General features: G+C 41.4%; 1 protein-coding gene across 1 annotated transcript; it reads left to right on the top strand.

Moving 5' to 3' along the window:
• Positions 1 to 765: 765 nt before the first annotated feature.
• NPBWR1 (neuropeptides B and W receptor 1) lies at positions 766 to 1,758 on the top strand (the record flags this gene model as incomplete). The annotated part of the gene is made up of 1 exon (XM_084230334.1): positions 766 to 1,758. One exon carries the CDS (start codon positions 766 to 768, stop codon positions 1,756 to 1,758), a length of 993 nt encoding a protein of 330 aa, XP_084086460.1.
• Positions 1,759 to 16,629: the final 14,871 nt, after the last annotated feature.

Genomic DNA, 16,629 nt, shown 5'->3' with positions numbered 1-16,629 from the left:
CAGTTTCACTTGGGGAGGGGGGAGGGGGTGGCTAGAAGGCTCGGGGTCAGCGGAGCGCAGTTGCGGCTGCGCCAGTTCTCAGCTTCCAGGCGCGTTGGCGAGATCCGCCCAAGCGCGATCTGCAGCCTCTGGGCAGAAGTGAGTAGGCTGACTCTCGGGGAGGCGCCCCCGCGGCCAGGCATCCTGCTGCCTCCTCCTCTCATCACTCCAGAAGAGACAGACCCTTTCCTGGGCCGGCCGGGTGAGGTACGGATTGCTGTAGAGCTTGCCCTTACCGAGGGCGCCGGGAACCTAGGGGAGCCAAAGCTAAGCCCTGCAGAATTCTCTGAGTGACTCGGGTCTGCCAGGGGAGTCCAATAGCTGGGGGAGAGGCTTTGCATTTTTCCTGTGAAAGGCAGGGGAGCTTCTCTCTCTAGCACTTCATTTGATGTGTTCACCGGGTTAGAATAAGATTTCAACAGGTAGCAGCGAGCAGTCATGTGGGCAGGTTTGAGGTAACCTCCCCCACCCCTGCACAGCCACCTAAAACTGCAAGTCCGCCCGCCTAACCTCTGCTTTCAATCCCGCTTTCCAGCCCCGCGAGTCCGCGGCGACCACGAGCTCAGGGGACCCCCTGGAACAGCCTCCCCAGAAAGGACAGAGGAAAGCTCGGAAAGCAGCCACCAGCGGCCGGCGCAGGTCCGCGCGCACACGGGCTGCGGGGTCCGAGACCCGGCGATTGGCAGTGGGGGACACCCAGGCGCCCTCTGCTCTGCCCTCGTCGAGATGCACAACGCGTCGTCCTCAGAGTCGGGGCCCACCAACACTTCGTGCCCCGTCCCGGAGCTCGGCTGCCCCAACGCGTCCGGCCAGCAGCCGCCGTCGCTGCCGCCGCCGCTGGTCGTGGCGGTGCCGGTCGTGTACGCCGTGATCTGCGCCGTGGGCTTGGCGGGCAACTCTGCGGTGCTGTATGTGCTGCTGCGCTCGCCCCGCATGAAGACCGTCACCAACCTGTTCATCCTCAACCTGGCCATCGCGGACGAGCTCTTCACGCTCGTTCTGCCCATCAACATCGCTGACTTCCTCCTGCGGCAGTGGCCCTTTGGGGAGCTCATGTGCAAGTTGATCGTGGCCATCGATCAGTACAACACCTTTTCCAGCCTCTACTTCCTCACCGTCATGAGCGCCGACCGCTACCTGGTGGTGCTGGCCACGGCCGAGTCGCGCAGAGTGACCGGCCGCACCTACGGCGCCGCGCGCGCGGTCAGCCTGGCCGTGTGGGGGCTCGTGACGCTGGTCGTGCTGCCCTTCGCCGTGTTCGCCCGGCTGGACGACGAGCAAGGGAGGCGCCAGTGTGTGCTGGTCTTCCCGCACCCCGAGGCCTTCTGGTGGCGGGCCAGCCGCCTGTACACGCTGGTGCTGGGATTCGCCATCCCGGTGTCCACTATCTGTGTCCTCTACACCACCCTGCTGTGCCGGCTACGCTCCATTCGGCTGGATAGTCACGCCAAAGCGCTGGACCGCGCAAAGAAGCGGGTGACTTTCCTGGTGGTGGCGATCCTGGCAGTGTGCCTCCTCTGCTGGACGCCCTACCACCTGAGCACCGTGGTGGCGCTCACCACGGACCTCCCGCAGACGCCGCTGGTGATTGCGGTCTCCTACTTCATCACGAGCCTGAGCTACGCCAACAGCTGTCTCAATCCCTTTCTCTACGCCTTCCTGGACGACAGCTTCCGCAGGAGTCTCCGCCAGCTGTTGGTGTGCCGCCCTGCCGCCTGAAGCCCCCCACTCACAGCTCCCCAGCCCAGCCCAGCCTCGACCCGCGCAGGGGCAACCCGCGACAGTGGCGCCCCGCGTGCTATGCCTGAGCGCAGGCTCATCAGTCTCCCTACTCCCGTCCCACTGGTTGTGGCAGCGCCCACAGTTTGAAATTGCCAAGCCCCCAGGATGTGCAGGTACACAGAATACCACGCTGACCGCTCCCTAAAGCCAAAAGGCAAAGTAAGGGGAGGGGTGGGTGCTGTGCTGTGGGAACCCACACTGCGGTCTCCTTTGTGCCTCCCGCCAGAACTGTCCCCAATTCGGGTTCCAGGTGGAGCCCTCCACGCTGTCAAGGAAGAGGCCCATAGAGGCTGCCAACACCCCTGCACTTTGCTTCCATTTCCCGCAGCGACTGTTTAGTGAACAGCTTGGTGTGATCCGCTTGTCCTCCACTGCGCGCGCTGACCTATGGAGAAGAGCCGAGACTACCCTGCGAAGCGCGTGGGGAGGTTTGGCGGCGGCTGGTGGTGGTGGTGGTGGTGGGGTGTGTGTGTGTGTGTGTGTGTGTGTGTGCGCGCTCGCGCGCGCAGATTTTTTTCTCCTATTCTAGCTGTTTCTTTCTTTGCCCTTTCCAACTTTCCTACACCGCTGTCAGCTGAAAACCCTTCAGGACTCTCAGGCTGCAAGAATCCGCCTCTCCGGGTTCAGGAAGTACCAGGAGCAGCAAGTCTGCGGGGCGCGCAGATTCAGGCGCCACCTTGCGTCGCCAGCCGCCCTGCGCCCAGCAATTAGGCATCTCTTCTTTTTTTTTAAATTTTTTGTGGGACCCTCGCCGGCGGAGCGAACCGGCGCTGCAGAGGCTGCGGGCAGCCTCGCAGCCCAGCGCTCAACCGCTGCGCCACCAGGGGAAGCCCTAGGCATCTCTTCTTTTATACTAGTGACTTCGTTACCCCTACATCACTTTGCTCAGTCGACCTCTTATATGACTTGAACCAGTTCGTTGTAATTTTTTTTGTGTGAGTGTTGATTTTCACCACTGAGGTCTTGATGTATGTAAAATCTGGAATTTACTCTGGAATCACAGTGAGACCAGCCAACACTCTACTCTACATTTATTTTATCTCTACTTATGGAAGATAAGAGTGAATTAAGAGAGGACTGAAATTTGGGTTGACCCAAGCACCTGGAGCCTACTCCTCAGACAGGAGGGCAGAGCCTTATGGTTTATTGCTCTTTAAAGTGTCCTAGAAGGTATTTTTTTTTAATTTGGGATATATGAATAGAAATTTCAGAAAATGTTGTTTCCTGTGGCACAGTCTTATATGTGAGAAGGTGTGAATTGTGTAATTAGTTTGATGGACATTAATCAGTTTCTCAATTTATACTTTTGAAAGTATAGATGAAAAACTCCTTTGGGTAGGGAGGAGCCATCTCTCCGGTTTTGCTGAGTGAATTTGGGACGAGAATTGCTTCCTTAATGATCAGAGCTATTCAGGTACAATGATATAATTCATAGCTATCAATTCAGAAAATGTAAATTTAGAAACCTAGTTTGGGTGAGAAATGATATTAAATTGTTCAAAGTAAAGTTGTTTTTTTCCCCTCTCCACTGCATTATGAATGGTAGAACGTCATGGATGACATTTGAACAACCGTCTGCTGGTGGGCTGCAGAAGCCTCTAGGAGTTCGTGTTAGTATCTTTCAAATCCCTTAGAAACATTCTATTGATTTTATTTATGAGTCACAATATTTTTAATGAATTCACAGTATTTTACTTTTTGAAAATAAAAGTTTTAAGCTTAGAGTAACTGCCACATTATCTAAGGTGATAGATAAATGGTAAAATGGGCCTTTGGCCACAAACACAGCCAGGTGTGACCATCTGGATTTGAAACCCCATCTGTTTTGATAAACTCAGTAGCTATGCTGTGACATCCTGTGGGTACAGATCAGGGGAAAGCCCAGTAATCCATCTGTTCACTGCATCATGCATTCTGAAGATGGACTTGGAGCTACCTTGGAACTATGGATAGGACTTCAAGAAAAACATCTGCACTCACATCACTGTGTTCTCCACACCAAGGTTTGGACTGGCACACTAATATGTAGTGCCTAAATAGGACTGAGTGATTTAGTTTTACCATAGATTTAAAAATCACTGGATAAACGTTTGTTATTTTAGATAGTTGTTTGTATATTATTAGCATGTGGATTTTCATATTGTGTGTCAGACATCATTTTCATATCTTAGATACTGGATAGAATAAATATGCAAATTACCATGCAAAAGTAAAACTTACATCATTATATTGCAAAAATTTTAATTCTGTGTTGAATTTTTGCAGTCATTATGTAAAAACTATTTTGTCTGGTTATGCCATTTCTGATATTTCAAACTGCAAGTTGGTTTTACTTAATTTTGTAAAATTATGTGTTTAGTAAAAGTACGTGTTTAAGCTTTCTCTTGAGGAATGTGGAAACTCTGTTAGTGCATTTCAAAGAATCTTAGTTTGAAATAAACACCGAAATATTCTGTGTGATAAGTGAATATTCTATTTCCTGAGATCATGGAACACATAACTCAGCCATCTTGCTATGTATGCATTATGCTTTAAAAAAAATACTGCCTTCATGGAGAAGCTATCTAGTGTATAAGCAAAGAATAAATGTGTTTGATATGACAAGATTAAGAATGAACTTCCTTTACTTTGGGTAATTGTGAAAATGATGTGAAAGTGCTCATTAGCACAAAATCTCTACAACATATTTTGGGCAGAAAAATGGTAAGTTTTTATCATATAATCACAAACCTTGTGTCTTGAATATTTGAGTTGTTTGTGTGGAGGGCCAGAAGAGAAGAGAAGTCGTTGAAGTCATTAGCACACATCATTACTATTTCAATTAAGAGAATGCACAGACATGGCACACATATACACAAAACAGAGGATCTCACCAGAAAAACTCTGGCACTCATTGAAAAGCCTCCTTTACTCAGCAACATGCTGGGAAAACAGCAACAAAAACAATATCCCTCAATAGATGTCAGTCACCTATGTTTATGTTTATGAACGAGTTTAGCGAATCCTTCACATTAATGGTCTTTTACTGGAAGAGTTTTGGATATGGCACTTTAATTGATATTTTATATACAAAGAGAAATGGAGATACAGAGAATTGGATCTATTTGATTAGGTCCAGAACGCCCAAGCAAAACCATCTGCTTCCTTCTCTAGGAATTGTACCATCATAAACATCCAATAAGAATAAACATCCAATAAGATGAAATTGATTGCAGGGTATAATTTGGAATTACTAGGCCATAGAAAACACTGATGTTTTTGGTATATTTAAAGAATCAAGCAAGATTTATATATATATATATATATATATATAAATGTATATACACACATATCTATGTACACACACACATATATATCTATACACACATATACTATTGTAACATGTGACCCAAAGGTAGGATAAGACTGAAGAATAAAATTTCAATTCTAACTCACAGTCTTGAAAGTATATGGTATTGTAAGGGTATAGAAGGAAAATTCCTATATCAGTGTTGGCTGCAGTTTGCTCGACTGTGCAAGCACTACTACATTGCAATTTGAACTCTATGCATAGAGTTGTGCTCCAGGATGCACTATTTAAGTAGGCTAGGCTAGTATGCTAGTGGCACTTCTGCTTATATAGAACAGTTTTACAATGGATGGCATTGTCCTCGAATTTAGGGTGAGACAACATTAGTTTTGATTCCATATCTCATAAGTTTTCATGAAGACGTCATGCCTTAGTGATTAAAGAAGAGGGGAGGGATGAGAAGAAAAGTTTAAATGCATCTGTCAGAAAATCTGCTTCTGACAATCCAGATCAGAACATTTTTTCTTGACATAATGCTAACTGGCAGCAAGAACAGACTGTCTTTCCTGCCAACACCTCAAGTGCATCCCTGCACATAGAACAGACATCCCGGCTGACCACGTTTGGGGGATCAGCTCAGGATCTTTCTGTGAAATGTACATCCTACAGTGTGGAGTTCATAATTTGCACCACCATGTTTTTTATCTCTCATGGCCTTTCCATATCTCTTAATCAGTGTCTTTATAAACAAGTGGCAGTTTTTTTTTTTAATTGATAACTTAAGTTCTTCAATTGTCTCTACTTTATAATCAGTGGGGTCATTGCAGTGTCCATACACAGCATCTTGATCAGTCAGAATCATTACAATATCAATACATAACAACTTAAAACTCTGTACTGAAAGAATAATTAGCAGTTTCTTGCTCTGAGTTCCAGCTCTGAGTTCTCAGAACTACTATAACTGTTTATTCTGAAATTTGCCTCTTTACTGCTAAATTATAGGTTTATACCTTAATGATTTAATTCAATAAATGTAGACTTTGTAATTAAGAGATTTGGAGGGCGTGCATTGTTGGCACTTTTGAAAATTAGATGTGTTCAAAAGTGTGTCTCTTGGGCCTCCCTGGGTGGCCCAGCGGTTAAACCCTGGGCTGCAAAGCTGCCTGCGGCCTCTGCAGCAGCGGTTAAATCCTCAGCCTCCAGGGAGGGACATCTCCTGTCTTGCCTGCTGCTCCCCCTCAGCAGTGTATTTTGTCACTCTGCCTGTTCTGTTCCCCGTTCTGGCTCTGGTGAATTTTCTCACCCTCCCATGCTTCTGACTGTACCCAGTGCTTGCATAAATAAATAAATAAATCTTCTAAATAAACAAACAAACAAACAAACAAATAAATAAATAAATGTTTTTCCTTACTCTGATTTCAGACTTTTACTTTGTCTCCTATTTTCATTCCAACTTAGTTCTTACCTTCTGCAGCATCTGGTTCCCTGTGTCTAGTGCATCTCTGAGTCCAGTTTTTCCAGAAGAAAAACTTCTATCTCCCGCAAGGGTGGGCAGGAGGCTCATCTGGCTGCATGAGTTAGACTTTGCACTTCTTATAGAAACATTCATCACCCTCCCTCTTTGTAGCCCGGTAGTTCAACCCCAACTCCTCTTGGCATGGTGGTCTCATGCAATTTGCAGCAACATGGATGGAGCTGGAAGGGATCATGCTCAGTGAAATAATTCAGAAGGAAAAAGAAAAATACCAATGGTCTCACTCATAGCAGGAATTTAAAAAACCTAAATAAAGGACCAGGAAAAAGACTAATTATAATAAAGTAAAAAATCAAAATCAACAAGCAACTATAAGCCAGAGATACACTATGGGGTGGGGAGGAGGGATTAGCGTCAAAATAAGGGGGATGGGAATTCTATGGGAACTATAACCAAGATGAAAATGCATACATTGTGCAAAAATGAAAAATGATGTAAAAATTATATAAAATAAAGTTTAAAAAATAATGACAAAAAGGAAAAAAAGTCTTTCCTATTATTACAGTGGAGATATGAAAAAATAGCATTAGTTATTGAATAAATGACATCATTTAAAACTGGAATATATGCATGTGCATATGTGTAAACAGACTTTTATTGGATTGGATTTTAACAAATTACTTATTGGCTTAGAAGAACTCAATAGGAAACCAGATACTTGGAAGTTCAGGATCTTACCAAAAGATTGACTGGCTTTTTAAACAATGGTTTATTAATCAGGGTCTGTAATTGAATGAACTAATTGATGGAATTAAGTCAATTGTTTTCAACATTTTTAATCTTCCTGTTTCTTTTCCACGGTTACATAAAAGTCTTAATTACTGATAAGGCCACTTTTTTCTTTTTTTTTAGTTTCCAATATTTCTTCTTCTTCTTATATATATATATTTTACATCATTCTTCATTTTTATACAATGTATGCTTTATCATCTTGGGTACAGTCCCTGTGGAATTCCCACCACCAATTCACCTGTGTACCATCACCATAGTCCCTTGTGCCGTTCCCGTCCATTTTGATCCAATCCTCTTCTCCCCCCCATAGAATGTCTCTGGTTTATAGTTTAAAAGGAGTTTAATAAGGTAGAAAATAGACCTAAGGCTGACTTCAGAATTTGTTCCTTATTTCTGGATTTTTGCAACCACCATAATTATAATTTTTAACACTTCCCATGTTGAGTATGGTCAAATATAAGCTATTTTTCTAATAGGAATTCTAAGAGGCATTCTTCTAAGTAGGAATCTTCTTTACCTTTTACAAATAAGTAGCTGCAGTTCAGAAAATGATGACATAAAGCAAATGATTCTTTTGATCTTTATTTTCCCTACTCTAAAAGGATGATCTTAGAATAATTTATCTGCATTTTATTTTTTCATTTCTCAAGTGGAAATAATATCTCACAGTATCAAAGTGAGGAATACCTGTTATAATAACTTATTTTTAGAGTGTGCACATAGGCTAGTTTTCTCCCAAAATACCATGGTGGTCTGTTGCTTTCATGGTATATGAAAAAATATTACATTGAATTCACAGATTCCTAATTTTAGCCTGCTAGCTCCTATACATAGCTTCTGCAAAACTGCATCTCCATTTAATTCGGTGCCATGCATTTACCCAAACACAGCAGACTTGGTCAGTACAAGGAAGATACTCTGAGGCTGGCTCTGAGACAAATTAAATCTCCCTGGAAGGATGTGCAGGTAGCAGCATTTCTTTTTTTTTTTTTCCTGACTTGAAAATGTTCTTATCAATTTATTTTATTTTATTTTTTTTAATTTTTTTTAAATAATAAATTTTATTTTTATATTCCCCCATACAATTGCAAATGCCCCATTCTGACCCCAATCCCTCCCCTCCCGCCCCCCACCCCCCAAAAAGTGTCTCTGGTTCATAGTTTTTTGTTGATTTTGATTTTCACTTTCTTATATTCATTTTCCTGGTCCCTTATTTAAGTTTTCTAGATTCCTGCTATGAGTGAGACCATCCAGTATTTTTCTTTTTCTTTTTGGCTTATTTCACTGAGCATGATCCCTTCCAGCGCCATCCATGTTGCTGCAAATTGCATGTGTTTATCTTTTTTGAATGCTGAGTAATATTCCATGGTATATATTTACCACATCTTCTTGATCCAGTCATCTATTTTTGGGCATTTGGGTTGTTTCCAAAGCTTAGCTATTGAAAACAGTGCTGCTATAAACATAGGGGTGCAGGTGCTCTTTGGAATTGATGTTTCTGTGTCCTTTGGGTAAATACCTAGGAGTGGAATTGCTGGATCATATGGAAGCTCTATGTTTAGTAGGTCCAGAAATCTCCACACAGCTCTCCATAGTGGTTGGACCAGTTTGCACTCCCACCAACAGTGCAGAAGAGTTCCTTTTTCTCCACATCCTCGCCAACATTTGTTGTTGCTAGTTTTTTTAATATGTGCCATTCTCACTGGTGAGAATGCCACCATCCTAGAGTGGCATGGAGCTTAGCAGCAGGTGGTATGCTGAGGAAGTGTGGCCCCAACAGTTCTGACATACCCCACTGCTTAGGTGGTGGGGAACCTGTTTCAATTCTGTTCTGTTTCATCACAAGGCAACATACTAATTACCATCATACCCTGGAGCTTATACTTCTGCAATGTAGGTACTTTGCACCTGTTTTTTTTGCACTGCCAGTGATGTCTCTCCAGCACTCTTTTTTTTTTTTTTAAAGATTTATTTATTTATGTATACAAGAACTGGGGTGTAGGCCAGAGGTGAGGGGGTGAGAGGATTCACCACAGAGATTTAGGAGCAGCACAGATGGATCTATTGAAATACCCTGCTGAGGGGAGCCACGGGTGAGACAGGTCTGCTGTGCCATGTAAGTTAGGTCCCTGGCCAGGGATCGAACTCATGTTGTATGTGGCTGGCGATACCTTGATAGTGCTGATACTTAATCCCTTCCTTCTCGTTCTCAAGGTGATCTCAAATTTTAACTCTTTGTAAAGAAGTCCTGCCCCTACTATTCATTAACATCCACTATCTCTGGTCCGTACTTGATGCTGTTACTATTATTTCTAAGTTGTTTTTTTTATTACCCTGAATTTATTTATCATTTCTACTGGAATATGAGCACCTTGGGAACAGGAATTGTGCTTCCTGAATTACCGCTGAATCCTTGAGATCTAAAACAGTGGTATTACATTAATCAAACAAGGAGGCCAATGGACCAAGATGGCTTTAACACCTCAGAAGCTGCTTGAGTAAATCCAAACCTAATCTGTAAATGTCGTAAGGTTAAGAAAACATAGCTTAAGAGAAGCCAAACACAAACATCTAACAAAGTTGTCTCAATATAACCAAGCAAATACTTGTTCTGCTTTGCTTCACTCTCATTTCTATAAAAGCCTTTCCCCTGAGTGATCCTAACAATTTCCCGTTTGGTGCTGCCCAATTCTGAAATAAACTCTTAAGATTTTTAACATCCTTCAATTTATCTTTTAAACTGAGGTACTCAATCAATGGTTTTGAATGCATTTAGGATTCAGGCAGCTATACTGCATATTTTGTCTTTCAAATCACTAGTTTAAAGCTTTGGAAAAAATTCTTTGAAATTTTAAGTCTGTAAACAGTTTGAATTGAGAGAGCAGGTTTTTTTCAAGATGCCACCAGAGGGAGCACTGAGATAATTTTTGTAAAGTACAAAAATACCCAGAATAATTATTTTCCGTTGCATTCTTTCATGCGTAGTTTAAATAGGTTTCTTTCAGAACATAGAAAAGTTTCTCGTAACTATGTAACTATGTTTAGTACAATGAAACAAAAATTACAACTTTTATCCACAAAATTAAAAATATTCATAATCCCATAGATTTGCTCTTAAACCAGATAACTACAATTAAGACAAACTCTATCCTGAACAGTCCCAGTGTTAATTCTCTTTATTGTTTAGAACTTGATCTTATATAGACATAATTGTTAGAAAAATTTAATTTTAATCCTATATTATGTCTGCATAATTAAAACATCAAGATTTGTATTTAACAACAGCTTTACTTGATGTAAAGCCAGAGGTGCAAAGGGGTGGGGGCTGGGGTTGAGAGGATTCACCAGAGACAGAGTGGGGAGCAGAACAGGTGGATGTATTGAAACACTGCTGAGATGGCTTGATAGCACTGAGACTTTAATCTGTGCGCTACTAGGGAGGTCCAGAATGACATTTTTTTCCTTATTAGTCTGAAGGTTAGTTGTTCATAGTTGATGCAATGGCTCTAGGAAGCCAGGAATTCCCCTTGACTTCAACATCCATATGTGCTTTGTCAAGGCACTTCATCCCAGGATTGCTGCACCAATTCCAGTCTCTTTGGTATATTCCCTTCTGAAGAATAAGAGGGGGAAGAGAATGAAGTCTCACCTGTGTAAAGAAGCAATAACTTCCCTGGAGAGCATCAGCAAATTTAGATTTAAATCTCAGAACCATTTCCAAGCCTGCTAGAGAGCCTGGGGAGGCACGTATTTTACCTGTGTATATTTTTACCTACAATGTTATCAGTGCTATGAGAAAGGAAAAGGAAATTGTCGAGGCAGCCAGCAGTGTGTATCACACTTCTCCTTTTCTTTGTTTTACACTATAAAACACTTTAAATGAATTGCATCACTATAAAGCTGTTAAAAAAAAAGCAGTCCACCCAAGATAATGGGTAGAGTTTTATGCCACAGTATATAAATTTACCACTAAGAACAAAGGAGTATTCCTTTCCCTTACAATTCATTTATCAATGAAAAGATTCTCATTACACTTACTATCAGTTCCTTTACCCACTTCATCCTCAGGGAGGTGTAGTGACTCTCATCAGTGAATTTGAAAATAATCATTGAATGTCTCAACTCTAATCTGCCTTAGGAGTTAGCCTAATAGTGAGTGCAGCACTAATCATATTGTTACTTCATACCATCATACATGAGCATAACTGTCTGAATGGATAAGTGGATAAGTCTTTTAACACAAAGTACAGTATCAACAGTTGCACTTGCCCATAGGGAAAACGTATGTCTATTAACCTAAACTTTAGAAGCAATAAATGTGAAAATTTGTGCCAGACTGATAATTCCTTATTTATTAACAAAACAAAATACCCACCACCATCCATTATACCATACCCTTTACGTTTGTTCTCACTCCACAACTCCTTCACTTCTGGTAACCTCAGTTCATCTATCAATGCCAGCTAGTTAAGTTCTATCTATCTATCTATCTATCTATCTATCTATCTATCTATCTATCTATCTATCTATCTATTTAGTCATACATATGCTTCCTCCCCTTTTTATGGCACATATAGTTTAAATCATACATTATTTGCCTTTCTAGTTTTACTTCTCATAATACCCTCAAGTTCCTCTCATTTCAGTTTCATTTCTTCCAGCTGAATAGTATTCCATTATGTATAGACTTCATATTCTTTATCTAATCATCTATCTGTGAGCACTTGGGTTGCTTCTAGATCCAATCATTGTAAATAATGCTGTGAGGCACATCATTGTGCATATAACTCTTTAAGTTAAAGACTCATATTCTTTGGGTGGATAGCCAGAAGTAGGATCGCTGTACCATAGGACAGTCCCTTTTTCACCTTTTTGAGGGAAATCCATAATGATTCCAAAATAGCTGCACCAATTTACATTTCCACCAAAATTATGAAAGGATTCTTTTTTTCCACAGCTTTGCCAACACTTGAGGTTAGTAGTCTTTTTGACATAAACCATTCTCTGAAGTATGAAATGATATCTCATTGTGGTTTTGATTTGCATTTCCCTAATAAAAAGTGAACATTTTTTCTTATGTCTGTCAGCCATTTGTATACCCATTCTGGAAAAGTATCTATGTGTATCTTCTGCCCATTTTTTTTTGTTATTTTAAAGATTTATTTATTTATGCATACAAGAGCTGGGGTGTAGGCCAGAGGTATGGGGTGTTGAGAGGATTCACCAGAGACAGAGTGAGGAACAGAACAGGCAGATTGACTGAAATACACTGCAGAGGGGAGCAGTGGGCGAGACAGGAGAGGTCTGCTTCACCATGTGGGTTAACTCCCTGGCTGGAGATCGAACTCGTGCTCAGTGGCTGCCAATAGCTTCATTGTGCTGCGATTTAACCTCTTGGGCCACCAGGGGAAGCTCTTTTTTGCCCATTTTTAAATTGGGTTGTTATTTTGTATTTAAATTTGGCGAGTTCTTTACATACCGTGGATATGAACCCTTACCACATGTATGACATGCAAATATCTCCTCACATTTCATGGACTGTCTTTTAATCTTTTAATTGGCGGATATTTTCTTTCACTGTGCAAAAGCTTTTTATTTGATAATAAAATTTATTTTTAGCTTTTATTTTCTTTGTTGTTGGGGTTCAGTTGCAAAGACAGCCTTATCATTGATGTTATAGAATTTACCCCCTATGTTTTTTCCTAAATATTTTATTGTTTTGGATCTAATATCCAATCCATTTTGAATTTATTTTTGTGTATAAAGTTAGAGACTGATTCAGCTTCATTTTTCTACTTGTGGATATCCAGTTTCCCCAACACTATTGGTTGAGGAGATTTTCTTCTTTCCATTGTATGCCATGACTCCTTTGTTTCAAATTGGGTATCAATATATGTGTGGTTTTATTTCTGAGCTTTCAATTTGTTCCATTGATTGATGCATTTATTTTTTTCCAATATCAAAGTTTTAATTAATTAATTATTTTTTAAAAGATTTATTTATTTATTTATACAAGCATTGGGTACAGTCACAAGTGCGGGAGGGTGAGAGAATTCACCAGAGCCAGAGCGGAGAACAGAACAGGCAGACTGACGAAATACACTGCTGAGGGGAGCAGAGGGCGGCAGGGGAGTTCTGTGCGCCATATGGGACCTTCACCCTGTGGCCGGGGATCGAACCGGCGCTGAAGAGGCTGCAGGCAGCTTCGCAACCCAGTGCTCAACCGCTGCACCACCAGGGAGGCACTTAATTTATGTTTTTATTAATAAATTAATTATTTTTCTTACATCATTGTAGTCCCCATAGTTCTCCCACCACCCTATCACCCTTGAACCATCATCATAATTCTTGTGTTCATTTCTCCCCTATTGTACCTTCCCTCCCACTGCCTTCTTCACTGGATGCCTCACTTGTATGGTCAGCTTGCTAGTTTTGACTTTTTGACCTTTCATTATGTTCTTTTATGATGTGGAACATGATCTCTCCAGGATGGCAATGAATCTGTATATTGCTTTTGGTGGGTTGGTCATTCTGACTACATTACTTCTCCCCATCTGCAAATATGAATATTCATTTCTTCCTTCCTTCCCTCCCTCCCTCTTTTGTCCCCTCTCTTTCTCTTTTCCTGTGTATTTTGGGAAGTACTATGTACACTGGCTCTTGTCTGTCTCACAATTTTCAATGTGTCACACATCTTTTGAGTGTTCCTAAATTTGGGCTTTGGTCACTATTATTTACAGAGTATCTTTGTGGAGCAAAAAACATTAGTCACTGGAGCGTGAGCTTTACAAGGCAGCCTCCTCGGGAAGTGAGTCAGTGATGAAATACAAGTTCTGGAAATGAGCTGCCTTGCTGAAGGACCTGTCTGATGGTCTTGAAAGGCTATTTTTATAGTTTTTGCAATACTTTTTTTTAGATGATCTAAGCTATTCTAGAAGTTAGTGACATAGAGATGAGTAAGACTGACCCTTTGGTCATGGCATTTCCTAGCGGAAGAGATAAAATAATCAAAATACAGTAAGGTACATCATGCAAAACAGTAATTAACATGTACTATGTCCTGAGCTGGGAATTTTACATGTGATATTTTCCTGTTTCCCTCTTACATTTAATTACTACATGTGTTTTGGAAAAGATACATTAGGCTTAAAATATTAGGGTATCTTGGTCAAGGTTCTTACTACAAAGGTAGTGAGGTAGTAAAAATCATGGGCAATCTGACTTTAGATTGGCACAATTAATATTCACCATATCTTCCGAGTGATTCTCAGTCCTCTCTTTAAATCCATTCACCTCGTATAGTTCTCCCCAAAGGACTTCAGAGAAATTTCTACACCATTACTTTTATCTTATTCAACAATAGTTACTGATATGGCCAAAATAGGTTTATATCATCCCTGTGCCTGGTATCCCAATAAGATCTAGCATATAAATTAGTATTTTCAGTAATAAAGTCTGAAGTAGTTATAATAGAGGAAGCAAGTCCTGGAAAAATCTGAACCCTTTCTAGTTGTAACAATTGATCTTTTATCCACTTATCATTAAATTATGGTATATTTAAAAAAATATTTTTATTGAGGTAATATTGGTATATAATGTTGTATATGGTTTAAGGTATGGGATCTCTGTCACCCCACACCCACCTCCAAAACCGCTATACCCTTGTAAGGAAAATGATTTAAATCAGGCTATTTTTCTCTTTACAAACAACAGACAGCCTGTAACCTTAAAGTGTATCTGTTATGTTTTCCACCTTTGGGAAAGGTGGAAACAGCAAACAGCAAATGGGCCTTGCATGTGCAGCAATGTATAGCTGTGTGGCCATGGGCATAGGATAGTATAAAGAGCTGGGAAGATTATTTTTTATTCTGCCTGTCAGGTCTTTCTTTCTCCCTACCTGCTTGTGTATATGGTCCCCTGTTTCAACAGTAAAGGCATTTCAGACACATCTAAGACTCTAAGATTCCGCTTCTAATTTGCCCAAATCAATGGTGAACCTGCCTAGCCTGGGACAGTTGCACAACAACCCTCCCCAATAATTCATGTGAACCGTCCCCACTTTGCTCCCTCCCTTCCCTTCCCCAGTGGAAGTCACAGTTCTACCATCGTATATCTGGCAGGGTGTTATTGGTATGACTTTACTTGATCCTTTGTTTTGTTTCTGTACATTCCACATATACATGACACCATTCTGTATTAGTCTTTCTCCTTCTGATTTATTTCTGTTAGCATGACCCCCTCCCATTCCATCCACGTTGTCAATAATGGAAAGAGTTCATCTTGTGGTGTAGATTTCAACTACTTTGGATTTTTTCCAGAATTTTTTTTGTTAATTTTCTAACTTAATTTCATTGTGGTAATGGAACATTCTTTGTATCTCAATTATTTTAAATTTGTTGAGCTCTCCTATATGGTTCAGATATTGTCTGTTTTGTAAAATTTCCATACACATTAAAAATGAATGTATTAAGTTCTTATTTGTTGGAGTGTTATATAAATGGTCATGAGTTTATCAAGCTTACCATATCTTTGATAGGGGCTAGGGAGGGTAGAAGATCCAGTAAGACACTAAGCTGGTATAGTAGGAAATCTGCACACACATATTGCTCATGGCCTGTCTGCTCTGAGTTAATTTTCTAGCCCAAGGACATGTCGGAAGAGCGCAGGGAGCCAGTACTGTCTGAAGACCAGCCTCAGCACGGTGGGAGGGGCCTGAGGCCAGGGATCCAGGAGGGCACTAAGGAGCTCCGGGACTGGACGTCACAATATTCTGGCACCAGTGAAGGCCTGCTTACTGCTGAACTCTCTTTGTTCAACTCACTATAAAAAGGCAGTTGGAAATGAAATATATAAGGAGATTCCTGTAGGGTGTTAACCCCCCATCTTCCAGATTGCCAGCTGTCTGATTAAAGTGCACTTATTTATTTATTTATTATTTTTAAGAAAGATTTATTTATGCATACAAGAACTGGGGTACAGGCCAGAGATGTGGGGGGTGAGAGGATTTACCAGAGACAGAGTGGGGAACAGAACAGGCAGATATAATGAAATACACTGCTGAGAGGAGCAGTGGGCGAATCAGGAGAGGTCTGCCTAGCCATGTGTGTAGCTCCCTGGCCAGCTAGGGGAATGAAGTCGTGCTGCAGAGGCTGTGGACAGCCTTATGATACTGTGCTCAACTCCTTACACCACCAGGGAGGCCCTAAAGTGCGCTTTAAAGATTCAATTCCTGTCTCTATTGGCATTCTGTGGT

This window comes from Talpa europaea (assembly GCF_964194135.1).
Source record: "Talpa europaea genome assembly, chromosome: 3".
NCBI lineage: Eukaryota > Metazoa > Chordata > Mammalia > Eulipotyphla > Talpidae > Talpa > Talpa europaea.
Note: the sequence above shows the minus strand (reverse complement) of the source record. Positions and strands in the feature narration are given on the sequence as shown.